General features: G+C 42.6%; 2 protein-coding genes across 2 annotated transcripts; one reads left to right on the top strand and one right to left on the bottom strand.

Annotated features, from left to right (window-relative positions):
* Positions 1–286: 286 nt before the first annotated feature.
* scarf1 (scavenger receptor class F, member 1) lies at positions 287–8,800 on the top strand. Its single transcript, XM_030404557.1, has 11 exons — positions 287–556; positions 823–884; positions 982–1,083; positions 2,594–3,134; positions 3,210–3,428; positions 4,801–4,929; positions 5,684–5,790; positions 5,896–6,007; positions 6,248–6,372; positions 6,658–6,795; positions 6,891–8,800. The coding sequence occupies exons 1-11, from the start codon at positions 456–458 to the stop codon at positions 7,988–7,990; spliced, it is 2,736 nt and encodes a 911-aa protein (XP_030260417.1). The 5' UTR covers positions 287–455; the 3' UTR covers positions 7,991–8,800.
* On the bottom strand, positions 8,347–14,010 carry vtna (vitronectin a). Its single transcript, XM_030404567.1, has 8 exons — positions 13,877–14,010; positions 12,599–12,718; positions 11,872–12,306; positions 11,653–11,792; positions 11,408–11,564; positions 10,854–11,006; positions 10,277–10,771; positions 8,347–9,464 (listed from the first exon to the last, which is right to left on the bottom strand). Exons 1-8 carry the CDS (start codon positions 13,932–13,934, stop codon positions 9,346–9,348), a joined length of 1,677 nt encoding a protein of 558 aa, XP_030260427.1. The 5' UTR covers positions 13,935–14,010; the 3' UTR covers positions 8,347–9,345.
* Between the last annotated feature and the right edge of the window lie 846 nt (positions 14,011–14,856).

Raw genomic sequence — 14,856 nt, forward strand, 5'->3', positions numbered from 1 at the left:
ACAGATTTTCTACAGGAGCTCATAGTGATCACGTCATCTCTGTACTGACTCATAAGAAGGGTGAAGGCGTTCTTCATCATGTACTGGAAGACTGTCAACAATAGATTCTGGGAAAAAGGGTGAACATCAGGGGTGTGTGTTTATACCCCACCAGTGTGTGCGGCGAGCTTTGTGTGTTAGCGTTCAACCATCTTTAAAAAGCTCTGTGTCTGGCTGAATAGAAGGAAGTGGCTCTGACTTCCCCAGGATATGGGAAGAGGAAACCCGGGGGCTTCGACCTCTCTGGCTGCGCCGGAGCCACAAGACGACTCACGGGAGAGAAAGAAGGAGGGAAGGGTGGGGGGCAGACTGAAAGAGAGATACTGCCTCTCATTGTGCTCCCACGAAGAGAAGAAAGAAAGAATTCTAGACAGAAAGACATTAGGTCCGGCTTTTGGTTTTCGGACTGTGTGGAGATGAATCTTCTCCTCAGAGCTCTGAGTGCTCTTCTCTGCTGCTCGTTGTCCTCCTCACAGACTCTGGATCCTGCTGGGAAGAACGTCTGCCACAATATCAGGTACACTTCAATCTCATCCTCACTCACCTGTTAACTTTTGACTGTTTTAAATCTTGATATTAGTTCCTGTGACAAATTGTAGGTATTATATATATTTTTTAAGGATTTTTGGGCTGTGCTGGACAACTCTGAATACATTCTTTATATTTTCTTATCTTTCTTAGTATTCCTTTAGGCTATTGGTAGTATTTGTAGATGTTTTTTCCTGCTTTGGGTGAGTGTTTTATTTGCAAAGTGTCAGACTTGATCATACTCTGTGTATCCAGGGACCCGTCCACCCTGGTCTGTTGCACTGGATGGCGTCAAGAAGGAAAAGAATGCACTATACGTGAGTTTAAGTGTCCTGCTGGACAGCAATCTACAGGACGTCTGTTTTTAGTAGCTCCTCATTCACTGGTATTCTGTATATCTGTGTGTGTGTGTAGCTGTGTGTGAGGGTGAGCAGGCCTGCCTCAAGGATGAGATTTGTGCGTATCCTGGAGTGTGTCGCTGCCCACCTGGCTTCTACGGAGCTCACTGTAAAACACGTGAGTCACTTAAAACATCAGGAGCTGTTTACCGTCAGTCAAATTGATGTGTCTGTTTTGTCAGTTTAATGAACAATGTACACAGTGCATTAAATATTTCAGTTTTTGTTGTGTAGAAGTACCAATTTAGGGTCCTTGTACTTGTTCTGTCAAAAAAATTATTGCTTTTATCGATACATCAGTACATAAGTAACATTTTACTATTGCACAGGTCAAAATGGAGTTAGTTTTAAATATCTGTATACATATTAGGTATTTCTGTCTAAAGGTTCCCAACCTAGAGGTCAGGCCCAAACCAAAGGGTCACAAGACAAAGCTGAGAGCCCATGAGATGATAAATGATGTAGAAATAAATGAAAAAAAAAAGGTTTAACCTTTGAACTTAATCTCCTATTTAAAAGAAACCATTTAGAAAGTCGAGAGAGGTAATGTCGCTTTCGCAGGACTTTTAAGTACTCATAGACATCTGAATTGATATAAGGTGCCCAAACTAGACTCTGCTTTTTTGGGAGGGGTCACACGCCAAACGTAGAACATTTCTCTTTGAAATGTAGTGCAGTAGACATAGAAAATCCATCATAAAATTGAGATGCATTCCACCAGTTTATATAGTGTTTACACAGTGTTTTTGTAAAGTATTATGTACTAATTGTTAGGGGTGGTGAAAAAAATCGATTATTGATTAATCGCGATTATAACATTGACGATTATGATTCGATTATTAAATTTCCAAAAATCGAATTAAAAAAACCCCAAAAAACATTTTTTTTTTTTTTTAAATAGTAATACAAACTGGAGTCCTCCTCTTACTGGCTTCCGCTACATGGTCCACAGTCTGGAGCCAAGATATGTTATTCCATCCCGGAGCTTTTTCACACTTAAATCGATTCCAAATCTTTACAAGGAGACAAACCTTTCCGTGCAAGAGTCCCTCAACTCTGCTCACAGGGTAGCAATAACCTGCGATGCCTGGACATCCAGAGCTACAGTCTCATATGTGACCGTTACAGCTCATTATGTCAGCAGTTAATGGAAGCTAATGTCCTACGTACTTCAGACTAGAGCTATGGATGAAAGCCACACAAGCGCAAATATGTGTGAGTTTCTCAAAGCAATGGCAGACGAGTGGGGAATAGAGAAACACGCCCTGGTTCTCGTCACCGACAATGCTTCTAACATGAGTCCGGCTGCTGAGCTCGGCAGCTTTCTTTTAACAGTGAAACGCTACATTTAAAACAAATTAAAAAATAATAATTTTGATATTACAATATTGAAGGTGCTGTGAGGTGTTACTCAAAAGATAAGTAAAATAATTCAGCAGCTGACAGATGTTAAATGGAAGATCAATAATCGTTAATAATTGAAAATCGAATCGATAATCGTTAATAATCGAAAATCGATTTGTAATCAAATCGAGACTTCAATAATCGGAATCGAATCGAATCGGGAAATTGGGCCGATTAACCACCCCTACTAATTGTATTATCTGTGTTTGTTTGTTTGTTTTCAGGCTGTCCTCCTGATTTCTGGGCACCAGACTGTCGCAAGGTGTGTAAGTGCCACCCACACGGCCGCTGTAACGCCGTCACAGGGGAGTGCACCTGCAACACCAACCGCTGGGGTCCGCTGTGCCAGTATGCCTGCAAGTGTGGCCGGCACGGTCGCTGCCACCCCATTCACGGAAACTGCACATGCGACCAGGGCTGGTACACGCCAAGCTGCTCCAAGCCATGCCAATGTGTTAGCGGAGCATCTGTGGGCCCTGGCTGCGACCAGCTGACTGGTCGGTGTCAGTGCCACAGGGGCCACTGGGGACAGAAATGTCCCGGCGCTTGCAACTGCTACATGTCGCCGTGTAATCAGCAAACCGGCGTCTGTGAATGCAGAGAAGGCTGGTGGGGACCCACCTGTGACCGACGATGCAACTGTGATCTCACACACAGCAGCTGTAACCCGGTCAGTGGGCAGTGTGTGTGCCACCTGGGATACCAGGGTCAGTTCTGCAACCACCCCTGTGAAGCTGGGAAGTATGGCAGCGGATGTGCAATGAGGTAGGTGTAAGATGGGCACACTTTTTTTTTCAATGCCTGTGTGTTCCTGCTAACTCTGTCTATCTCCGTCATAAGCTGTGGTTTCTGTAAAGACAAGCAGCCCTGCTCTGCCACTGATGGCACCTGCGAGGCCTGTGAGCCCGGCTGGAACGGGACACAATGCGATCACCCGTGTCCACCAGGTTATTATGGAGACGGCTGCCAGATGAAGTGTCCACGCTGCAGAAATAATGAACCATGTGACCCAAGAACTGGGCAATGTGGGAGTTGTGACCCTGGATGGACTGGACCCAGGTTTGGATGCATGCTTGGCCGACTTATACTTCAGTTGTCTGTAAAGGTTACTGGATCATTTCTGAGATTTGGCACTTTCTCAAAATGTTCTTGTGTTTTGCGATCCCCAAATTTCTCATCGGTTATAGAGTTGACATATCATATGTCATGGAGGAGGAACTTTCAAATCAATTATATTGAAGTGTGAATATAATTACAGTCTAATTAATAATAGTTTAATTGAAAAAATATCAAAATAATACCACTAGCCTTCATCAGTCTTATAAATCTCCTACAAATTGCCAGCATATCAAGTTAGAACATCTGCCATAAGATATTAGCCTGCAGTGTTGGAAGACTTTGTCATATATTTTATCTAAGTAAAAGTAGTAAAGCCAGCTATTATCAGGTAAATATCCTATGTTATAATGTATGTATGTAAAAAATGTAACTGAACTAAACTAACTTAAGCTAATTTTAACTTTTTTATTCTGCATTTAAGTTTAATCTATGATTAAGTGTCATAATTTATTAATTGATTTATTATTTTCATTGGGGATCTGAAAATTAAATGTAACTGTTACTAATATTATCAAATAAGTCTAGTGGATCTAGTTTCATCTGAGATAAGTAAACTACAAGTACCTCAAAATTGTACTTAAATACATTATTTGAAACTTGCTTTGTAGAAGAAAGCCTGTCATAGTTCATAGTTTATAGTTATCTCTGTTAAAAGGTACATTTTCATCTTGTGGTGATGCCGTTGAGAACCGAGAACTGAAATCACTTCCTTATTGGTGCATACTTCTGTTTGTTTGTTCTAACATCAGCAAATTGTCATCCAAAGTCCATTTAACCAACTGACAATGCAGTCAGAAAGTCACGGATGATGTGAATTTGGAAGTTTCTTGCATGAAAAAAGAGAGCTGTACAAAGTCAGTCACAGCTCACAGCTACAATGCTATTTACTGATATTAACATGTGATGATTGGACTGCCCCACTCAAGCAAGTTTCAGCTTTGTGTATTGATTTCCATACTGTATGGACGTGAATGCAAATAGCTGCCAGAAAGGAGGGAGAATCCAGCTTAAATCGCACAATATTCTTTGGAAGTTTGTGGAGTTTATAGTTTATCCTTGTTGTTTTTACTAATATGTGTGAAAACGCTTTTCTCGTTTTGCTGTCGTCATCTAAAGTACCGGAGTTACACTGTGTGCATATTTTGTACGGATTGATACTGTGTACGTGTGGGACAAGTATCCATGCTTAACAAGAAAAGAGCACAATCAGAAGAAATAGTTAAAACACGTAGCGAGGTTGATGTTATGATTCGCAAATGAATGTATGTCGGTGTGATGCCCTCATTATCTATGTCATCGCCTCCTCTGCCAGGTGTGAGAAGGCCTGCTCTAACAGGACGTTTGGAGACGCCTGCAGCTTCCCGTGCAGCCCTTGTTTCCACGGTAACTGCCATCACGTGACAGGAAGATGTGTCTGTCAGCCAGGCTTCCAGGGAGAGAGGTGATGTTTCTCTTGGGGCGTAGTTATAGTTTCACTTCACACACACTCACATACATAATTACATTATTCTTGTGATACCTATACAAACAAGAGTAACTGAAATGTAACTTGATTTTTTTGTTTGTGTTTTTCTGTCATGACTGTTGTGTTATGAAAGCCTGAAAAGGTTGTAATGTCAGCCGATTGATAAGGGACTTTATTCTCAAGGTTGGCTTACCCCGGAGAATAATGTGATACGTTTTTGTTTTTCTATAAGATACTTAGTGTTCAACCACATTGTCAGCTTAAAGTTAACATTTATTTAGTACAAAAAGGTTTTGCATGTTTTAACTCAAGAACCAGAACACGAGAACTTATTATTGTTATAATTTTGTCAAACTAACATTAGCGTCTAATATAATGTACATCTGCCTAGTTGGTGTGTTTAAGGAACATCTGGCATCTGTGCTATAACAGCCTCTACACAGCACAGCAGTCATGAACTTTTATGTACAATTGAGGCACAAAACAAAGTAAGCTTTGGATAATTATTGATAATATCTTTATTGTATAAGCAATTTGAGGTTAGCTGGGCTAAAACAGGCAAAATCTCCATCATAGTCCTCTTTAATTTCCTGCTCTCTGACACTGCAGTTTTTGGTTCGTCATTACAGTGGGTTTTCACTGTCGAACAGAACATGAGTCAGTGTTTAAACACAGGATTTTGTCTATGCAGATGTGATGTAATTATGTGATTTGGATGTTTTTTTTCCAGCTGTAACAGCAGCTGCTCTGCCCTGCAGTTCGGCCTCAACTGCTCCTCTGTTTGTGACTGTGGTGAGGGCGTCCAGTGCAACTCAGTCACTGGTGTCTGTCCCAACAGTACGTCCATCCATCCATCCATCCATTCATCCTGAATTACGTCACATAATCGTTAATTTATGTGTTTCTTTATCTGTTTCTTTATCTGTGTTTGTTTGTGTGCTGGTGTGAGAGGCTCTGTTCTAGCAGGTGTGCTGGTTCCTTTGCTCCTGTTGCTCCTTGCTGTGCTCTTCTGCTGTTTGTGCTGTGGAGGAGGCCCTGTTGATGGCAAAGACAGGTCTGTACCTCTCTTCTCTCTATCAACATCACCGCCCACTGTCATTTGTGAGATTAAATGGCTTATCCTGGATTTTGATCCATCAGAAGCTGTGACGTTGTACAGAACCGTTTTTTGGTAACATAATCAAAAATCTGGAAATATTAACTTCATAACGCTTCCTTAAAATTGATATGATCAGGACATTTCCGGAGGTAGAAAGACATCAAGAGTACAATCTGTAACCCTTTTCTCTGCCAGAGCGACTGTGGCTGATGGAGGCTGGTCAGTTCGGATGAAATATCACGTCTACAGTGTTCTGGCTAACATCGGTGCTGCACTTCCCTGCATCTCTAACTGGTCCTCTGGCCTGCCTCGTGTCACTGGTGAGTCCTGCTGCACAGCATTTATGGAATCATACTGCATAAAACAGTCATGCATTGTTGTTTACAGCTTGTGCACAAATCCAGTTATCTTTCAGACTAATTTGATTTTGATTATCCATCTACTTGGAAAATTGAAATGAATATATAAATGTATCATAAAATGTATCCGCCCCCACTACTTATCTTTATATCTCTTATTGATGCAAGACAATGGAAATAAACGTTTTTCTCTTTAAATGCCCTTATATAACCATCTTCTGTTGTTCAATACATTGACAACCACAGTATCTCACCATGACCCGGAGCTGACATTCAACCACAGCTTCATTGAGCCTCCTTCTTCTGGCTGGGTGACCGAAGGGTCGTCCTTCGACAGCGATGAGGAGGAGGGAGAAGCGCTCTATTGTGTCCCTCCAAGAGAAGGTAAGAAGAGAGATACAACAAAAATATGTATTTCCCTCTTTCCCCTCCATCACATCTCACGTGGCTCAACTTTTCTGCCTCCATCTCTTTGGCAGACATTCCAGCGGTGGCGGGGGGCGAGTTCCAGGAAATGAGCTCCAAGTGTAACATGTTCTTGGACCCGTCTGGCTTCAGCAGTGAGGACATCACTTCACCCTTCAACATCCCTCGCACCTCCAGCATCGCTAAATCCAAGCGGCCATCTGTGTCTTTTGCAGAGGGCACCCGCTTCAGCCCCAAGGAGAGGCGTGGCTCGGCTCAGGACCCTGCCGGTCTCCCTGGACATCCACGCAGCAAACCCAAGTCACCCTGGGGGGTTTTAATGCTGTCTGCCCTCCAGAGTCAGGGAGGTGTAGCTAGAACTGGGGAGGAGGATCGAGCTGAGGTTGAGGAGAGGGAAGATGAGGTCGACGTGCAGGCAACAGACAACTGGGAATCCAACTATGAGGTCAGCGACCAGGACGTAGACAGAACTCCATCCCGGGCCACCCTGCAGGTCCCCGGGGCGTCAGGACGAAGACGGACTATGTCCAACACGGCTGCTCATAAGGGGACTCAACTGCCAACATCTGCATCAGATGCTCAAGTGGGGAGCTCAGATAAGGTCACCACAGTGTACGTGACGGTGGGTAAAGCAGGTCGGCCTGTGTCGAAGACAGAAACAAGCTCTGAAGGCCCTGTTCAGGCCATGCTGCGACGGCTCGGCAGCCTCCAGAGACAAAGGGAGCAGGAGTCGAACAGGCCCAAGCCTAAAACAGCTGAAGGGATAATCAAACCACCGAGGAAGAAGCTCGGAGCCCGGGCCAGTGTGTGGGAGCAGGGAGGGCCACCTGGAGGGGAAGTAGGAATTTGTAAGCCAATCAGGAGAAAGCATGCTCCTCTAAACTCTCCTGACACAGCCGGGGCTGGTGACACCCCACCATCAGAGGGCGGCACTCCTAAAAGGCCACTGTCGTCCATACTGAAGAGTGTGCCAGAGGTGGCTTCAGCTGACTCAGGTTCTGATCTGAGGGCGGAGGGAGACGCAGGCACAGGAAGGATTGAGAGCAACTACCTGACCGTGGGACCAGCAGGAGACGCTGCGAGTCTCACCGAGATCATTGCCAATGAGGGTGCTGAGCCCTGCTATGAAAACGTCATGATTAACCAGTCATAACCTCTGAGAAACTGACATATCAGCAGGTCTGATCCGAACACAGCAGCATATTTATTATTCTGCAGTTATGAGAATACAGACATAAAAGGAAAAAGTTAGTTACTACAAAATCTGAGTGAATTGCAGGTCTGTGATTCTTGAATTATGGTGTTATTTGTTAAACACTCATGTTCACATGTATGGAGCATTTGACAAAATCACCCTTTTAGCCTATCTCTATAGAAAATATATGAAATGTATATTGTAGGTTGGAAGTTGAAATTAAACAAAAACACGACACTAATACAGACAAGTACTGATATGTCTGGGCCTGGACTCAGAGGGGATAAACAGACCCAAGGGCACATACTTCAGGGTTGTTTGAGAAAGACAAGAGCAAACAACAGCAAAACTCTTAGTTTATCATCATGAACTGTCACCGAAAAACAGACATGAGGATAAGATTTGAGTGTGCTGCTGGACTGATGTTTTTATTTGTCATAAACGAAAATACAAGGAAGAAAAGACAGCAACAAGGTTGGAATTTACAATCAAGTGTGGTTGACTCTTCATGAGCACAGCCTTTAAGACATCTGTCAGAGGCAGCTGTCAAAAATATATTGTAGCATTTTATTGTGGTCTCTCAAACCATTCAGTGGAGGTGAGAGAACTTGAATTATGAGAATGTTTTCACATCTATGACCGACAGTCAATTTCCTCTCGAGCATGCACCCACCTGTTCCTGCCTTCTGACCTCTGCCGACACAGTCATGCTGCTGTCTGGTAAAATCCACATTATTGCAATTGTAGGATTTTTTTTCTCTGTCGACATCTGTGTGACCGTACGACAAGATTTGGTGCATGTAACCTCCTCGATTAGCATTTCATATTTAGATTTTCACTGTAAATATATATATATAGACATTTATTAATGAAAATAAACATTTGGAAACAGTGTGGATACATGATTTAGAAAAACATCAATGAATAACTGTAGGTGCTCATATCTTTTATTTAAATTCTTTAGATAAATGTAGTGGAGTAAAAGTACAATATAAAGTAACATACAACCTAAGAATATTTTCTCTATAGATGTATTGAGTAAAGCGGGTCAGCTGATGTTGACAGCAGATGAGAGTAGAGTTCAACCAGCCGAACTTTGGCTGTTACGAGCGATATGTGGACTTTGATTGATCTCCAATATTTGCTGACGTTGAGGAGCAGCCATGTGTTACACTCACATGTTTGCCACACTTTTTAAAACATTTATTTATTTTTTTATAACCAACACAGCCTGTTTCAGTTTGAATGAATTATCAATCATGTACAACTGTATTCCAGATGATCATAGCAAAAATATTTAAAAACATTTGAAACTACTTCTCTGCCCCGGCGGTGTCTGAACAGCCGAGCCAGTACTTGGCGATGGATCTGGGATACGGAGGCGAACCGGGGTCGACTCTCTTGGTCCTGAGGTCCACTCTGTAGTACTTATCTAGAAAACACATAAAACAAGACAGTAGTTTTCCCTCTGTGGATTATTTGAGAGGAGAAGTAGGTCAAAACTGATATCTACGTATCACAGAGCAAGATATTTTTATCCATGGGAGCGGCTCATGTTAGTGAGAATGACCTTCTTGTGTAAAGAAAATCCCTCCTATCCAGTGAACATAACATGCATTGGTTTGGATTTGTCATCACTCAACATCAAGCGCACAGAATAATTAGTCTTGTCTGATAAAATGCATAACTACTGAATATCAAACAGAAATTCAGACGGAGTGAGTGTAAATAGTTCCTCCGCCTTGTTTCTTTGTCATGTGGACCAATACACAGCATGTGAAACTAGTTACAGTAAGCCTTCTGTGGCCAGATGACAAAGAGCTGGTTAAAGTTTAATGAAATAACTGGGTTCCTGACTCCTCACCCAGCTGCTCTCGACAGCTGAAACTCTTTGTTCCATCGGTCTGTCCCCAAAGTCCCTTAATTTGATATTTTTTATCTTGCACTCACAAGTTGTTGTCTTGTGGGAAGAAGCTATTTAGTGTGTGCGCACAAGATCCATGACTTCTCTACACAAGATAAAAAAATAGGACATCAAAGGAAGTTATTTTTCAAACCGTGTACCATTTGTTCGGTTCGAAAAAATCTGGATCTAGTGGAATTAAATACAGGCTTGGTTGAATTAAAGGGGACTTGGCGGAGCCATGCTCTTGAAGGTCTAAAGGTTGAATGAATGAATATGTTGTCAAATAGTTTAATTTATCATTAGGCTAGACTGCACCACTGATGAATCTGCTGTCTTACCTCCTTTAAAGAAGTAGACGGTCTGTATGGGCTGCTCTCTCCGGATAGGCTCCAAGTACGACCTGGAGTCATAGTTGCCTCTGTTGTTCTGACGATGACCGTCTCTCCGTCTGTCCTGGTCCCAGTCTTGGTCCCATCGTCTGTCCCAGTCTCGCCCGAGCCGCTCCTCCATTTCCATCCTCTTCTCTGCCAACCTCAGACCCATCTCCATACCCCTCTCTGCAAACCCCTGGCCCATGTTCATTCCCCGCTCAGCCATTGATCCCCAGTTGGGTGAGCGGCTTTGCCTCCTACGACCCCACTGCTGGTCCCATTGCTGTCCATACTGCTGTCCATACTGCTGTCCATACTGCTGGTCATACCGGTAGTCATTGCGGCGTGGTGTGGACCTCAACGGAGGGACGTACATTCTGCCTGTCATGACAGCGTCCAGCGGAGCCTTGAGGCCCTTCCAGTCCTTCTCGATGAAGTGGTGTTTGTCATGATGCTGGGGCACTAAATAGTAGAAAAGTGTTAAGATATATCAAGTGACAACACCCCAAAACAGGCACAGATGATCTCTCACAACACAACTCACAGTCGGAGAAGAGCTCGCTGAGGGAACGTTCGTAGTTGTTGTAGTATATGTCAGTGTAGCGCCTGAACAGTGTGGACGGAGAACTCTCAGACATGGTGATGCACTCCTCGTGGGACGGCTGGTGCAAAAACTCATACGTGTAATACTGTTCACCTGGAAGAAACCAACAAATTGAAAATGTAAATCTTTGATATTTAAACGTCCTATATGTGAGGATTTGAGTTAAAAACATTCAAAACATAACTAAAATTATTATCAAAATGTGAAGGAATAACAGTTTTGACGTTATGAAATCTATAAATTGAGCTGAAAAGCATGTTTAACAAAATCGACACTTCCCTGGTGCAAAGAGCTCCCACAGCGGACTGCTAGATGCACGGCTGACTGAGCTAACTACCTAACTGAAGTCTTAGTTTTCAGGAGGTAGCGGTTACTCTGGTGATACGCTGCCCCCCTATGATTTTGAAATCCGACCAATTCTTCGGTGGCGCACCTTTAAGCACCTGTAAGTATACCAAATATGTATGGCTTAAGTTTGTAATATTTGACTTTACCTTTAAAGAAATAGACCTTCTCTTTGCCGTTGTGACCGGGAGCGGGCAGAGCGAACGCTGCGTCCACATGATCCGGAATCTTGTCAAAGCCCACGCTGATATCTCGAGGGTAGTCATCGTCCAGCACGCCGTTATCAAACCTCCAGTACTGGTTTCCCTGTCGAAAGTTTAAGATTCATTTAAACATGCCTCTGACACGCCTGTAACTGGTGTAGTTGGATACAAGTCACTCCCTTTGTGCCCACCTTGAAGATGTAAGTCTTCCCCTGACAGTTGACGCGGGTGAAGGCAGCGTCGATAGGCCCGCGGATGCCCCAGACATCCTTTATGAGCTTCGGATAACCAGGGAGCACTGACTTCTGGTCCAGCTCAAAAAAGTAATCCCCTAGAAAACAGTTCATCAGCATGAAAGATCCTCTGAATATCTAAATATTAGGGGTTCACTTTATCACTTGGTCACTCACCTCTGAAGGCATATATGGAGCCATTTTTTAGTTGCATGAAGGAGTCAAAAGGCCTCCCGCTGCACACCACGGCGTCAGGGTCGGGGGCTGCAGTGGTGCCTGTTGTGCTGGGAACTGTGGTTTGGGGGGCTTTAGTTGTGGAGGCGACGTCCTGTGTAGGTGTGACTGCCTCTGAAATAGGTGTCCTCTGTATCACAGGTATTCTCTGAATTATGGTATCCATCAATCGAGGAGGTCTGGTCATCTCCAGTGTGGTTTCGTGACGTTGCTGTCCTCTGCGGCCAAAGTCTGAGATGGCTTGCTGTTTGGGCCTCAGCTGACGACTGGTGGCAGTAGAAGGGGACGGAGTAAACGGGGACGGAGTAAACGGGGACGGAGTGGTGCCTTCAAACAGCTCGTCATCATCATCTGCAGACACGTACGTGTCTCCACGAGCTAAGGGGGAAAAAAGTAATATCAGTGACCATCCTCTGGTGAACCATTTTGACTTATAACATGACTGTATTACATAAGTGTAGCTACACCAGCTTTACATATTAAAGTGTGTTCACAAATCTTATGGAGTACTAGTCCCTACACCACTACAGCATATGTGAAAAAAGTTGTATATATGTAGCCACAAAAAGCTTATACTACTTTTAGCACTCCCCAAGACCTGTAAACACTCTTCAATTTGTAAAATTGGTGGAATCACCCTTTAAAGAAATAAGCAGAGAGGTTTTCTTACTCGTCATGCCACAGGTGACCTCATAGTCGGAGCAGCAGCTCTTGTAATACTTGCACATGGAGTCACACTGGCACTTCCTCTCAGAGTTAAAGCCATTCTCACAGCGACCCATACAAGACTCTGCAGATAAAATGTAAGATTAAAAGAACATGGATCGTCTCTGTTGTTTAATTTGATGTGTTTTTTTGTACTGCACTTCTGCCCAAAGGAATTTCCTCCCTGGGATAATTAAATGAATTAGATTTTATTTGATTATAGCTCCCATGAGGCTTTGACAGCATGCCAGTCTCATCATGAGATCAGTTATAAAATATGTGTTTCTCTCATTTTAGCACGTTCTGTATAATTAATGCCTGTAAGCAACTTTTTCCAGCTGCGATTATCTACTCTGACCTCACAGGATCCCCTCATTGCATAAGAGTGCATGTTGAAGACCATTTCACAGACCCACCCATGGTTTTAAAATGGTGCATTCCCAAATGGAAAATGTTATAACAGAAGAATGGTAAGACCTAACTGCATGTAAGAAGCTTCATTTGAAAGGTAACATCTTCTAGTTTACGGAAAATGTGCTTGTATGACATGCAGCGAAACAAAAAGTTAGTCAAAACATTGGTCAGAAAAAGTTTTTTGCTCCTTGTGGTAAGAAAAGTCATATTTGAAATACAAGAAACAGAAAACTATGTCAGAGCGCATAAACCTTCTATAGCTTGTCAACTACACATGTACAACATGTCAGACCTCTAAGCCTTCAAATTTCTCTCAACATTTAGTGTGCACTCGTAACTTATTTGCACTCATAACTGCTGGAACATATAACTCTTTGAAGTATTGACCTACAGATACAAACTATTTTGATTCTGGCTCAATTGTTACGATCATTTATCAGCAAAAATGCCAAACATTCACAAATTCCCGCTTCATAAAGTAGATTATTTGCTGCTCTTCATACTTTCATATAGTTTTAGATATGAATACGTTTTCATTTCAGACTACAAGCATTTGTAAGACTGTACTAGTTATTGGTAAGGGGCATTTTCACATTTCTCTGGTATTTTATAAACAAAACAATAAAAACTTACTTGTTAAAAATAGTCACAGATGTTATTTTATTTAATATTTATTTGTAGCTGCTGATAGAAATATACAAACTGTCAGCCAGAACACAGTACATTATTAAGTCTGACCGTAACATGAAAGTACTCTACAGAACAACCACCAACACTCCTCTATTCACGCACTTTTCTAAACTTTAAAACCATTTTGTAAAGTACTTACTGTCTTCAGCTAAAGCCTGAGCGAGCAGAGCGAGCAGCAGGATGGCCCACAGCCTCATGTTGCCTCTGTGGTGTAAGAGGACAGACTGAGAGAAGCAATGATGGACCGTGTGCTTCCAATCATTGGAAACATGTGTCAGTCACCCCTCTCCCTTGTTTGCTTTAACCTTATTTGCAAGCCTCTTTCTACTCAAGCAGATAAACAGAGTCACACAGAGAGAAGGCGGGTCAATAGGAAACAAATGTTTAAGCAATTTGACCATTTGATGACCTCCAATCACCCCGCTTCTGCTTTTCTTTTACTGTAATCTGTGAGTCATTTAGTGACAGAGGGCTGAATCAGAAACATCATCTGTTGTTATTCTATTATTTGCCTTAAGGGCAAGACTCAAATGATTGCAACTTGTGTTGCTGGGAGTTTTGGGCCTTGCTGTGTCATCTCATAAAACAGTTTGACAGACATTTTCAAACTAATAAAGAAGAGTTAACAAGTGCAGACGTGTATGTGACTCCACACTGATCTTGACATCTAGAGCTAAAAAGTAAATGAAACATGCTGCAAGATCTCTGGTGACACAACAATAATCTGACAATTGTCACCATAACAATCTGTTAAACAACAAATCCACACAGGATTCCATATCTACTGCCCTCTACTCAGTCTTCATGCAGCTATACACAATGTACTAAACCACTGGAGGACATCACTGGAGGCAATTAACCAGATTACATGCAGCTTCCTCTGGGACCACAGAAGGCTCTACACTTCACATCAGCAGTAGGACTCCACAGCACCTGTGTTTGTATGTATGTAGATGTGTGCGCATGTATGTATGTATATATGTGTTCAACACACATGTTTATATGCATATATGGGTGTGAATGTAAATGTATTTATGGACATATTATGTGATTCATTATTGTACATACAGCATATCAAATTGTATGTAGTTAGATGGGAGTGTACAAAGGCACACAGGT

The sequence above is a fragment of the Sparus aurata genome, chromosome 2 (genome assembly GCF_900880675.1).
Source record: "Sparus aurata chromosome 2, fSpaAur1.1, whole genome shotgun sequence".
Lineage (NCBI taxonomy): Eukaryota > Metazoa > Chordata > Actinopteri > Spariformes > Sparidae > Sparus > Sparus aurata.

Excerpts from the sequence above, each read along its gene's own strand:
- scarf1 (XM_030404557.1), top strand. The coding sequence starts at position 456 with ATGAATCTTCTCCTCAGAGCTCTGAGTGCTCTTCTCTGCTGCTCGTTG. Across the intron at positions 3,429-4,800 it reads CCTGGATGGACTGGACCCAG|GTGTGAGAAGGCCTGCTCTA; the intron begins GTTTGGATGCAT and ends CTCCTCTGCCAG. Across the intron at positions 6,008-6,247 it reads CCTGTTGATGGCAAAGACAG|AGCGACTGTGGCTGATGGAG; the intron begins GTCTGTACCTCT and ends TTTCTCTGCCAG.
- vtna (XM_030404567.1), bottom strand. The coding sequence starts at position 13,934 with ATGAGGCTGTGGGCCATCCTGCTGCTCGCTCTGCTCGCTCAGGCTTTA. Across the intron at positions 11,793-11,871 it reads CTCCATATATGCCTTCAGAG|GGGATTACTTTTTTGAGCTG; the intron begins GTGAGTGACCAA and ends ACTGTTTTCTAG. Across the intron at positions 10,772-10,853 it reads CAGCGAGCTCTTCTCCGACT|TGCCCCAGCATCATGACAAA; the intron begins GTGAGTTGTGTT and ends TCTACTATTTAG.